Source organism: Mandrillus leucophaeus, unplaced genomic scaffold (genome assembly GCF_000951045.1).
Source record: "Mandrillus leucophaeus isolate KB7577 unplaced genomic scaffold, Mleu.le_1.0 Scaffold135, whole genome shotgun sequence".
NCBI lineage: Eukaryota > Metazoa > Chordata > Mammalia > Primates > Cercopithecidae > Mandrillus > Mandrillus leucophaeus.
Window position 1 is genome coordinate 2,227,145 of NW_012101310.1, and position 13,062 is coordinate 2,240,206.

A 13,062-nucleotide genomic window follows, 5' to 3' on the forward strand; every position below is an offset into this window, starting at 1 on the left:
TGGAGTGCAGTGGTGTGATCTCGGCTCACTGCAACCTCCACCTCCCGGGTTCAGGTGATTCTCCTGCCTCAGCCTCCTGAGTAGCTGGGATTATAGGCAACTGCCACCACACCCGGCTAATTTTTGTATTTTTGGTAGAGATGGGGTTTTGCTATGTTGACCAGGCTGGTCTTGAACTCCTGACCTCAGGTGATCTACCCACCTTGGCCTCCCAAGATGCTGGGATTATGGGCACCGCATCCGACCTCTGGTTATGTTTTATATATTAGGTAAAAGATTAATTATATTGATAATTACCTGCTTCTGCTGCCGTTGCCCCAGTAAAGAGGAGAGCCAGAGTCTTCATTGCAGACTTCTGGTACAGCCCCACCACAGTCTCATTCAGGGGGTCCTTGTTCTTGTCGAGCCAGCCGGCAATGTTGTAGTCCACGGTGCCAGCGTAGTGAATCAGAGAGAAGTGAGCCTCAGGCTTGCCTTTGGCAGGCTTGGGCTTCTGGAAGTTATTGGATTTTCCAAGATGTTGTTCATACAGCTTGTTCTTGAAGGAGGTGTCTGTTGCCTTGGGGAACATGCACTCCTCTTCCAGGATGGAGAAGATGCCCATAGGCTAGAAGCATGAAAAGAAAGAAATGCCACTTGAATTCTGTCTGCTTATAGAAATAACACGTGACATTAATAATGATCCCATCTGAATCAATTCACCGTTTAATTCTACAGAGTTAATGAAAACTCATTCCTTTGGTCAAAAGTTGTTAACTTAACAAATATTTATTGGGTGCTGATCAGCAGCCACGTGCTGTGTCAGGCTCTGGGATATGATAGAGTAAGACAGATGAGGGCTGTGCTCCTGTGGAGTTTGTGTCTTTACCCCAGAGACCTTAGAGCAATATTTCTCCAAGTGTGACTTGCAAATTAGCTGCATCAGAATCACTTGTTCAAAATGAGGATTCCGATGTTTCATCCTACACTTACCAGAAAGTATTTCTAGGGGTGAGATGAGGGAAACCTGCAACTGTACATTCTTGGTGAGTCTTTCACATACTGGATTTTAAAAGCCTCTGCTTTAACGCACAGTAGTAGAAATTCATACTTCTAATGCAGTAATGATGACTTTAGGATGACAAAAAAGTAAAAACTATTCTAGTCAGTGCACCTTTTGTAAGGAATGATGACTTTAAATTTAAGACTTTGTATTGCAAACTGTGGGTAAGTGTTGAGTTCGGACTCTATAGAAAATATTTAATCTCCTTTTATCAGAATATCTACCTCAGAGTTGGCAAAATAAGGAATTTTCCTCATGTTTTTCACAAGTAGAAATATTTAGCCATTGCCTATATCATCAAGATTTTATGATTTTCTTTTAAATACTGTACAGCAGTGTGATCTGTGGTCTGTAAAAAGCAAGCCAACCTTCTCGATGAGCTCGATGCAGGCAGCCAGGTCCATCCCGAAGTCAATGAACTCCCACTCGATACCTTCCTTCTTGTACTCCTCCTGCTCCAGCACGAACATGTGGTGGTTGAAAAACTGTTGCAGTTTCTCGTTGGTGAAGTTGATGCACAGCTGCTCCAGGCTGTTGAACTAAATAAGTGGAAAATACAAATTAGCCTTCCATTTATAATGAAATCTTCTCTTTGAAAGTGGTGTTTTTTTAGTTAGCCAAATTGCCCTCTTAGGATGGTATCGTTTTATCCTACCTATACCTATGCAATGAAGTTTTTGCTGCTGTTAGCATACTTGTTAAAATTGTCTCTTCAACACCCGTCAAACAAGCTCTGAATGATGCTTTCCTATGCAATAAAAAAAAGTTGTTTGGAGCTGGAGGCCGTTATTCTTAGCAAACTAACGCAGGAACGGAAAACCAAATACTGCATGTTCTCACATATAACTGGGAGCTAAATGATGAGAACACATGGACATATAGAGGGAAACAACACACAACGGGGCCTATTGGAGGGTGGAGAGTGGGAGGAGGGAGAGGATCAGAAAAAAATAACTCATGCGTACTAGGCTTAATGCGTGGGCAACACAGCTTACCTATGTCACAAACCTGCACATGTACCACTGAACTTAAAAGTTTTTTTGAAAAGGTTGTTTGGTTTTTACAGTATTTGTTTTAGTTGGTTAGAGGTTTCTTAATGATTTATTATTATGTTGTAAACTAGCTAAGTTTGTTAGATCTGAGCCATTATGGTCTGTATGTTGTCCTTAATATTAAAATTTCAACAGCTAATATTTGGTGAACATGTACTCTACAGTAGACACTATGCTAAGTGCCTTGTATAAGTGACTGTATTTAATCCTCACAGCTACCTTTGTAGGTGGTATCATTTGCTCATTTCATGGATGAGGAAACACTATTAGAGAGGCTAAGTAACTTGTGTAAGACCATGGCAGTAAGGGTCATGGCAGAAACCCCAACATTTTGATACCAGAGCCAGTGTTTGTAACTACTCTCAGAACTTGAGTAGGCCTTCCCTGCTTTATTATTCAGGACACTTACATAGAAACACAATTGAGGATGCCCTTGTTTAAAGGCACTATCACCATACAGAAAAGTCAAAGGAGCTCTACAAGGGGGAAGCTTGTAAGCTTACTCAAGAGATAGGCTGCCTTGTCAGCAACTGCAGAAACATAATTCAGATACCCAATGTGACTTACTCTGGGACCCACAGTTCACAGGGGCAGAGTATTGAGTGAATAACTTTGTAGAAAGTCTGTGTGTGGGTACATCTGAGTATGTCCATCAGGAACTCAGCTGTAAAGAAGACTTGAGTTTTGGCAAGCATATGCTAAGTCAAGAAGCCAGTCACAAATACCACATATTATCTGATTCCATTATATGATGTGTGCAGAACAGCCAAATCCAGAGACAGAAAGTGGATTAGGGGTTTCTGTGGCCTAGGGGGAGGACAAAATGGAATTTCCTGTTGGGGTGATGAAAATGTTGTGAAATTGTTGTGATGATAGCAGGTACCTGTGAATATACTAAAAACCATTGAATTTTATACTTTAAATAGGTGAATTGTATGATACGTTAATTATATCTCGATAAAGCTGTTACTTAAAAAAAAAAAAAAAAAAAAGCTCAAAATGATTGTAAGTACCCTGTCATTAGTTTTCTTATTTTAAAAAGTGTGGTTTGCTTTTTCTGTTCCTGCTTGATGACAGATTATTCCTTTCTTCCCACGTTGGCTTGGAAATGTCTGGAAGTGTCTCCATTTCTAAAATTTCATCCAGTTTCAATCAGTCCATACATAGATAAAAGTTTGGAAGTGCGACCTCTAAATGAGACACATCCAAGATACTGCTGTCAAGTGGAGGATTTCCTAAGCTGTGTAGCAGATACTCTTTGTTAGGCAGACAAATTTGAGTTTATTTATGGTGCCATTTCTATACTCAATACCTGGGTGTTGCAGAGGTTCTCCTAATAATTAAACACATTTCATTTCTCAGCAAACAGAATCTCAAAGTCTTTCTTTTAAAGACGTTGTCTTCTCCACTGCCATCTTTGATTCTATTGTTGACCTCACTATCTTACTGTTTACTGAGTGCTGCCTGCATGCTTGGGGACTGTGTTAAGGGCTGAAAATTCAGAAATCTTGAAACTAGCAGACAGATCTCAGAAGTGAGTCTGTGATCTGGAATGCTAAGTGCTTTACCTACAGGTCCTAGTTGAATTTTCCCAATGATCAATGGGGTACCATTTCCCATTATTACACAGCTAGTAATTGGCAGAGCAGGAGTTTGAATACAGGTCTGTCTCATTCCAAAGTTCATTTCCTTTCACGGTCTTTTGGTGCTCTTTCATGTGTCAGTTAAGTTTAGAGTGCAGCTATTTTTCATAGACCCTTTCCATAAGTGACTACAGTCACGCTATAAGACTGCAGCAAAAAGCTTGCTTGTTGGAAACTTTTTTTGGTACAATTTTTCTGCTAACTCACATCAAAGATCTCGAAGCCAGCAATGTCCAAGACCCCGATGAAGTACTGCCTGGGCTGCTTGGTGTCCAGCTGCTGGTTGATGCGGGTGACCATCCACAGGAACATCTTCTCGTAGACAGCTTTGGCCAGAGCACCCACTGCATTGTACACCTTCACAGATAAAGTTTGTTGGTGTTATTAAAGGCATGTCATGAAGGCCTGGGATGTGTGTGATTCATTGAGGTCATGTACTTACCTGCTGCACAGTTTGACCTTTGGTGACAAACTCATTGCCGACCTTGACCCTAGGGTAGCAGAGGGCTTTGAGCAGATCTGCAGAGTTCAGATTTTGGAGATAGGCTGCCTTGTCAGCAACTGCAGAAACATAATTCAGATGCCTAATATGACCTACTCTGGGACCCACAGTTCAAAGGGGCAGAGTATTGAGTGAATAACTTTGTAGAAAGTCTGTGTATGGGTACATCTGAGTATGTCCATCAGGAGCTCAACTGTAAAGAAGACTTGAGTTTTGGAATGGACGTTTTTGCCTATATTCTCTCATTAAACCCAGATGGAGATTCATTTGGTACCTTCAGTGCCATCTGGCTCAGCTTGCTCCTCGCGCTGCTTTTGCTTGAATTTCATGTTCCCATAATGCATCACAGCCCCTGTGAGCTTATAGATGGACACTCTTTCATCTGATGTGAAGCCCAGAATTTCAATGGCACTCTACCAGGAGAGATGAGAAGACAAAGATTAGGGCACAAGAGAATTTATACTGTATCCTTTACACACATATAGACGGCTGTTATTGCCATTCCCATGCATAATGGATTTTAAATGAAAATTCATGTATAACTTACATCTGTAGCCATCAACTCTTCTTGGTCATCAATGCTGGGCACTGTGATCTCCCCTTGACTGACGAAGGCATAGTCATATGGGTTGGTGGTGATCAGGAGCATTTCTGGGTCACAGAATTCAGGGCATTTGTTTTACATTAGAAGATAGTACAGTGACAATCTTCTAGCTGTGAATTTAAGTTATTTCTTACCAATTAGATCTGGCTTCTTGTTAGACATGATCTGATAAAAAATATGATAGCTTCTTTCAGCCTTTAGCTGGAAAGTAACTCTAGACTTCTCCAGAAGATCTGCAACAGAGAGTAGACATCAGATTACGGGGGAAAATTACACAGTGTCCTGGAATGATCTGGGGACTTGGGATCATTAGCTAAATCTCATTGGCCTCTTGAGATTTCAGCTGAATGTTCCTGTGAAGTACCACATATTGTGTCTCTACAAACACAATTGCAGTTCCTCCTACCGCCTGGGAAAAAAGTGAAATATGCTTGGATCAAGACATTCACTTCACATACAGAAGATCCTTGACATTTGGAATATAATCAAGTCCTGAGACTCCCTCTGCAGCATCCTGTTGCCATATATTAGAGGGACTACTAAAAGCAACAGTATTAAAGCTCAGACTGGGAAGAAATCACATATCCTCAATCCCTGGACAACTTGTTTACTCCTAGTGTTAGTTTTTTCTTAAAAAAAAAAAAATTTGAAATCATTCTGGGGCTGGAATACTTTGGACATGCCCAGCAGTTCCTGGCAGTTCCCACAGAAGCATTACCTCATGACTGGAGTGGGTAAAGCACACTGTGGGCTGTGGATAAGACTGACATTAACCACAGGCATGTTTGGCAGCAGACTGGTGCTTTACAAGCTCCATATTCAGCAGGAGCTGCAAAGTGTTCCTCCAAACCAATATTTGCCATTCTTGGATTCTATTTAGGAGGTCCTGTTACTCACATGTTTCAATATCAGCAGAAGCCAGTTTCCCTGTGGTACCGAAGTGGATCCTGATGAATTTACCCTTGTAAGGAAAAAAGATGTTGTTATACCTAAAACTTGAAGTACATAGTAGGGATGCCATTGAAATAATTCAGACATGCTTTCTCTGGCATCTAAAGGCAGAGAAGACCCTTCGGCAACCAAGAGACTTACAAAGCGAGAGGAGTTGTCATTCCTCACGGTCTTGGCATTGCCAAAGGCCTCCAGTAGGGGGTTGGCACTGATGATTTGATCTTCCAGAGTCCCCTGCAAAGGCAAGAGCAGTCCTTGCATCTGGGGCTTGGGAATTTCCTACCTGAGAGTCCCAACAGAGCCTGGATTGTGACTGTGACAATCAGACTCACCTGCATTTTGCCAGAAGTAACTTCTTCCTTCTTCTTCTCCCCGGTAACTGCAATTGTTGCAAAGTACTGGATGACACGCTTGGTGTTCACAGTCTTCCCTGCACCAGATTCTCCGCTGTCAAAGGCCAAACACATGAGAAATTAAGCACTGCGACAAATGAAACTACAACTACCTCGTGCCTTTGTCTTTATGTCTCTATCAGAGAGCCTTTTACCTCTTTTCAGCCTACATGTAGCTCATATTATTTCTATTGCTTTGCACTGACAAGAAATAGAAAAGATCAGTCATTATTCATTTAACACGTATTTCTTGAGTGTTTATAATGTGTCAGCTTTTTTTTCTGGGTGCTGAGACCTGGGCTTGAGGGGTCTGAAAAGCAGCTACTCAGCACCTCTATAGCGAATGAAACAGTTAGTAGGAAACTCTATGAAACGTGCATGTGTTTTTCCATTTCCTCGTATTAGAGACATGGCTCAAGTTTGGTCTTTGAAGGAACAGACATTCTCTAAGTGGGCCTTAAAAATGAACCGCTAGTAATATTTCCAAACTGCTGTACCTTTTGAATGCTGTATGCTGCTCATTGCACTATACTGGGTTCCAGCCAAGCTCATTTTACACTTTCTACTCACCGCAAAGTTCTGTGGAACTTTCAAGCCCGAACTAGCAAATGAGGTGATTTAGAACATTATTATTTTACATTCTAATGCAATGTAAACCTTATAATAAAGCTAAACCTATATCTAGTTCCAGGTTGATCATTCACTGCTTTAGTAGGGAGCATTAACTAATTTCTTCTTTCAGTTTGTCATTTTTCCAGTGAGAATAAACTGCCAATAAATCTCAGAATAGGAATACATACGTGATCAAGATAGACTGATTCTCCCGATCTAGAAGAAAAACAGTGGACAATCAGCATATGTATCAGTTATACAAACAAAACTTTCTATAGGGAAACAGAGCATTTGAGTATAAGTGTCATGTATTCAATGGGGTTTTTCAATATATTGTGGTAAAGTTATGGTATTATATTTAAGCCTCTTAAATTGGGGGAAGAGACACATAAAAATGTCATATCTTAAATTCCTTAAGTTAATACAGAAAGAAAGTGTGTCCTGTTGGTTTAATATAAAGAGCAGTATTCTCCAAAGCTAGGTACATTCCTTAGTTGTCATCTGTAGATTTCAATGGCATGCTGTCTGCTGATTAATGCATATAGCTGAAAAATGCATAATATGCTAAAGGCTTGAACTGTCATTTAATAGATTGAAATAGTGTTAAGCCATGATTGAGATTTTGTTTCTAAGACAAACAGAAAATATTTAGTGTCTTTTGGCCACAGACTATAGCCCTGACTTCGATCAGCCCTCCCAAAAGTGTACCATGGTGTTAAAGAAAGATGAGGTAAGAGAGGATGCCTCAATCAAAATAAAATCTTTCTAAGGCAGGAAAACAGTTTCTGTTCATATGTGTGTAACTCCAAAACATCATCTTCATTCAAAGGATATCATCTCTGAGATGTACTCTGATGACTTTAAAGAGATGACAGTACTTGTAAAAGTATCTGATTTATAATTAACAAGAAACTGAGGCACCAAAAGGATTGAACTCCTATTTCTCATTTCTATTCAGATAATATATGATTTATATGATTCAGTTGTTACTTAATCTTGGCTCTTATTACTTAAATATATAAAATAAATTGTGTATTTCCAAGCAAGGAGACCATAAACAAATTCAACTTAATGGGATGGAGCAATAGCATGGCCTAGTAAAGTCAGGGAGGTGTAATCAGGAGAGCAGAGTTTTAATACCAGCTTTGACAGTATGTACTTCTCTGTGCTTTAGTCACCTCTGCTGAACAACTAGGGGGGTGGATTGGGTTTTTTTCTAAAGGTCTTTTTTTAGTTCTCACATTTTGTGATTATGGGTGGTAAAATAATTCATATGAAGACCAGCTGAGCCACTCACCAGTCAGCATGAACTGATAGGCATTGTCAGAGATGGAGAAGATGTGGGGCGGGGCCTCCTGGCGCTTTTTGCCTCGGTAGGCTGTCACCACCTCTGCATTATACACTGGCAACCACTTGTAGGGGTTGACGGTGACACAGAACAGGCCTGAGTAGGTCTGCATCCAAAAAAAGGGGGGGAACAGAATTATTTGATGGGGACCTTAATCATCTACTACTTTTCAAAAACTATTAACTACTCTCATGAGTAGAAGGCCGTGAGAAAGAACTCACGTAGATCATCCAGGCTGCGTAGCGCTCTTTGAGGTTGTACAGCACGGCAGGTTCATGCAGGTGAGTCATCATGGCCATGTCCTCGATCTTGTCATATTTGGGAGGGTTCATGGGGAAGACTTGGTCGTCTTTCACCGTTACGGTCTGTCCAGTCAAACAAGAGAGGCCAGATCAAAACATAAGTGTCTGCTAACTTAACCCGAAATGAGGCAGAGTCTAATCAGATCCAGATGTTTTTACTCACAGCTCCAGCTTCGGTCTTGGCTGTCACCTTCCCCCCTTCCCTGCTCTGCACTGTTGCTTTCACAAAGGACTCCTTAGGGTCCACCACGAAGACTGATGTCTTGGCATCAAAAGGCTTGTTCTGAGCTTCAATTCGCTCCTTTTCAGACTTTCGGAGGAAAGGAGCAGCCTCCCCAAAAACGGCCATCTCAGAGTCGGAACTCATGGCTGCAGGTTACTGATGGCAGCCCAGTTAAGGACCCTAGCTGGCAGAGGAAGAAAAGAAATTGTAGAAATTAAGAAACTGGACCATTAGCTTCACATTTAAAACTTTTTTTAAAAGTTTACTGACCAGTTGAGTGCTTTGTATTGCATTGGGTATGACCACCTCCCTGGCTTGGTTGAGGATGAAATGTCAGTCTCTTTGTTCTGTGCCAGTGCTGACAGATACTTAATCATGCATTTGGAAAGAGACTGTTGTTTCTGGCTCACCTATCGCAGTCTCTTAGCTGCTTTCTCTGTTTCATTTGTTATGTATATTAATCTTTATAAGCTGTCTATCATTGGCTTATGGAGAACATAAAGCTGTAATGGTGGCAGGATAGTCTCTAGTTCTTTCACTTATAGTTTTTTATCTTCCCAACTGGATTATAAGCACCTTGCAGGCAGGGAGTTCTCTTCTTTTTATGGTATCCTTCACACCTCTTAGAACACATGCTGGACACAGAGAAGGGCTCAAAGCTGGCTTGGTGAATTAAAAGAACAATAGGAATATGTTGCTATAATTTTAGGAACTACTCTGTACATGATGGAAATATTTTCATTATAAACTTGGGAGTTACAAAGACTTCCTAATATACTGGAAAGCAGAAATGCATGGATCTTTGTTTTGCATGGTCAAAAAATATTCTATTATCTATCAGTTTCTGTTGTCTCTGTATAATAATTTTGACAAACTCAGCTTCTTCCCTGGTCTTTAGCATTTCTCAAATATTTATTATAAAACATTACCTATGTTTTCTTGCTTTATTGTTAACATTTTTATAACAATTTCACAAGACTTGTTCTTTTCAGGATCCACATTAACTAGCATTCATTAATGCTGTCAATAATCCTGATGTATATTCTACTTTGTAATAATAAAAGTACCTTTTCCAGGAAAGCTCATTTGGATACATTTTTCACATTTTTCCCATTGAAACTGTATTGACTCTGATAACACAATTAAAATGCTTCATCTTGCTGAATATGCTCACAATCATGTTTCATATTGTGTGTTTGTATATATATGTGTGTGTGTGTGTGTGTGTGTGTGTGTATATATATATTCGTTAATTTTTATTTTACAGATTGGGAAACAACATGCAGATTTAAGCAACTTTTCCAAGGCAAAGATTCAGACCATTCTATTTATCCATTTAGACATCATCTCTCATAGTTTTTTATATTTATAGGGCTGAGGAAAATCCATAGTATAGAAAATTTAGATTTTCTCGATAATTGAGTAACACTTTGAAATGTTACATTGCATGTTGTAATGCAATCATTTAAAAGATAAACTACAATGCTGGAAATAGTGAATGAAATTCACTATTGTGAATAAAATTCCCAAAGACTCTGAGAAAACATTTTCATATATTGCAAGGGATATGAGTTAACGAGAACCAGTTTCTCAAGTCATTCTCCATTTTTTAAGAGAAGAACGATCAACCATGAAATGGAAATGATTTTTTTTATCACTCCCCTCACCCCGCCCCCTACCACTTCCAAACTACTGCAGAAGATTCCTTGCGCTCTGTGAGCAATGAGAAGAAAAAAAAAAAAAATCAGAATCTTACCGTAGAGATGCGACCTGAAAGTGGATCAGAACTGTAAGAAAAAGAGCAAATGTCTTCTGATTAAATTATAACAATTCCCAGTTGTAGAATAATTCTTAACTGAGAACCAGGAAATGACTGGGAAGACTACAACATCTAATTAAAATTGCTACAGAGTAAGTTGGTGCTTCACTGGCAGGGCTGCCAGGGGCAGTGGGAGCCAGGATGTGTGGCATGCGCGGGGGCAGCCAGACATCCCTTACCGTCCTCCAGACAGAACCCTGTCCTCACACACACTTACCTTGAATCTTTATGAGGAGAGACAAGTCATACTCATTCCAAGGGTACTTTTATAGGCTCAAATATGGAAAACACGTAACCTCCTCCTCTTTCTTAAAACATATTTGGCAAAACATGTTTTTGGCATTGCCGGTCTCCAAGCCTAATTCCCCTCATATTAAAGATGTTTGGATATAATTAGAAATATTTCCTCTCACATTGGGTTAAGTATATGAATCAATCTCCTATAAATAATTTGAGTCGTTGGCAATCTTAAAGTTGTTGGCCTTTGGAATAATGTAAGGTGTTGTTTCAAAGACAGCTAAGTTCTGGAATCCCTGGACTTTGTTGCCTGCTGCTCTTCTGTTTCACAGAGTCGCCTGTGTGAAGTCTTTTCAACTGCCTGCACAGTTATGATAGTATACTCGGGAGGAAAGCTTCTGCTGTTTAGCAGAGTGTTATAAAAACGTTGTTGCTTTCTCTCAAAAAGATTTCCTTTTTTTTTTTGTTTTTTGCAATTTATTGTGCTTTTTCAAGGATGCTTGGAAATTTAATTTTGAAACTTGCTTCATGAAGAGCAGCCAAAGATAGCTTCTTTTGTTTCCTTCAATCAGTCGCCTCTGATTCATTGTCAAATCATTCCACCGGCACTTCAGACTTGCTCCGAAATTGCATTGCCTTGCCAAGCAGAGATGTCCTGCTTCTCTCATTTTTTTCGATGCCCAAGTTGCTTGTGAAATCTAGTTTCCTCTATGAAACTCAACATCAGAAAATGTTGGAAACAGGGCATTTCTCTATCTAAATATGCAGCATCGATGATTTTTCCTCTATCAACTGTCCATGGGATATATTTAATATTTTGCTTACAAACAATACCTGAACATTGTTTTCTATTTTAATTTTAATTTTTTTTTGAAGTTTATTTTACTATCTTTGTGGCCTTGCGTCTCTCTCTGTCAGCATTGTCTGGCTGGGACTGGGACCACATTTGCTTAATATACCTGGTTTTGCAGCCACATCTGTATTATTGTACTTATATTTCAATTGATTGAATGGCTATAGCTTGCCTTATGAAAGGAGATATCTGGATATACTAGTTGTAAAGGTCACATTGTTTTATTACCATAAGGGATCATCTAATTCATCTTCCTCATTGTACTAATAAAGCAACTGAGATTCAAAGAATAGAAGAGAATCTCTACAAATCACACAGCAGTTTAGACTCTGGTCACCTGACTTGCAGTCCAGCGTACTCGCTTGTGACACTCTTCTACCTGGGGTAGATTAAAGCCATCAGGAAGGGTATTGCAGGGATGTGCATCTGAGAGGGCCTTTCCTAGCCATCTGTTAGCCTGCTTTGTTACCACAGGTACATAATTTTACTTTCTTACTTGTCTGTTTCTTTACTAGGCACCTGCAAAATGTGGGTAATGATTTTCAGGATGACAGAACATTTTAATAATGCTCTCAATAGGATTTGATGGGAATTTTCAGACAACCTTTTGTCTTGCTCTGGGTAAACTTTTCAATAAGTAGGAAGTAAGATATTGTTTTTGTTTATTACTGCCATGTTATAAAGCACTTAAGCAGTTCCAGGTGATACAGGAACAAAGTGAAAGAGAGGCTTATGCTGTGAGAAGAGCAATTTCACACCCTTTCTAAGGCCAGTGCGACAGTGTGAATCCAACTTACCTGTTAAACTACCATGTCTAATTTACATCATTTTCACACAGTGCCATTTAGACCAAGATACTCTTACTTTCTATTTGATGGGAAGTTACCATTTAGCTTTTCCTTTATTCTGTCGAGGAAGGTTATATTTTTGGCTATGCATCTCAGCTGCATCCAGTTTAAAAGTCTTGATCCTCTAGGAAAACGTCTCTGAGTAGTCCAGATTGCTATGATATCTACTTTTTGTACCAAACTCATACCCATCATTATGTGTGTTGAATATACATTTGAATAATCTACTTTGAGATCATGTTTTCTTGACACTTTTAGTCATTTATTTTGGCTCTTTATATGATTATATGAGAGACCATAAAGACTGGAAACATAGGCCAATAGCTCATGGATACTACATTATAACACGTAAAATAATACTCTCTAAGTCTCCAGGTTTGATAGACACCCTGTAGTTTTCACAGGGAGAAAGTCATATTTAATTTAATTTTGAAACTTGCTTCATGAAGAGCAAGGTCATGTCAAACCCATTACCCAGTGCACGTACTGTGGGCATATGGTACATTGGAATTAATAATGTAAATATCCATGAGCTAATTAAGACTATTTTGGATTTATATTCTTGATAACAGTTACTCAACAAAGAGAATTAATGATACCATTCAGTTTGAATCCCCTATGTGAGAATATAGCT

General features: G+C 39.4%; 1 protein-coding gene across 1 annotated transcript in view; it reads right to left on the bottom strand.

The window, feature by feature from the left end:
• The window catches only part of MYH1 (myosin, heavy chain 1, skeletal muscle, adult), a 26,516-nt gene extending 15,786 nt beyond the window's left edge, over window positions 1-10,730 (bottom strand). Inside the window, exons 1-16 of the mRNA XM_011973169.1 lie at window positions 10,708-10,730; window positions 10,428-10,458; window positions 8,612-8,855; window positions 8,368-8,511; window positions 8,096-8,252; window positions 6,987-7,014; window positions 6,127-6,241; window positions 5,936-6,028; window positions 5,741-5,804; window positions 4,978-5,076; window positions 4,787-4,890; window positions 4,514-4,652; window positions 4,180-4,298; window positions 3,945-4,094; window positions 1,411-1,581; window positions 298-607 (exon numbers count right to left, since the gene is read on the bottom strand). Coding sequence (XP_011828559.1) covers window positions 298-607; window positions 1,411-1,581; window positions 3,945-4,094; window positions 4,180-4,298; window positions 4,514-4,652; window positions 4,787-4,890; window positions 4,978-5,076; window positions 5,741-5,804; window positions 5,936-6,028; window positions 6,127-6,241; window positions 6,987-7,014; window positions 8,096-8,252; window positions 8,368-8,511; window positions 8,612-8,815 — 1,897 coding nt within the window. The 5' untranslated portion in view covers window positions 8,816-8,855; window positions 10,428-10,458; window positions 10,708-10,730. The remainder of the gene's footprint in view (window positions 1-297; window positions 608-1,410; window positions 1,582-3,944; window positions 4,095-4,179; window positions 4,299-4,513; window positions 4,653-4,786; window positions 4,891-4,977; window positions 5,077-5,740; window positions 5,805-5,935; window positions 6,029-6,126; window positions 6,242-6,986; window positions 7,015-8,095; window positions 8,253-8,367; window positions 8,512-8,611; window positions 8,856-10,427; window positions 10,459-10,707) is intronic.
• Window positions 10,731-13,062: the final 2,332 nt, after the last annotated feature.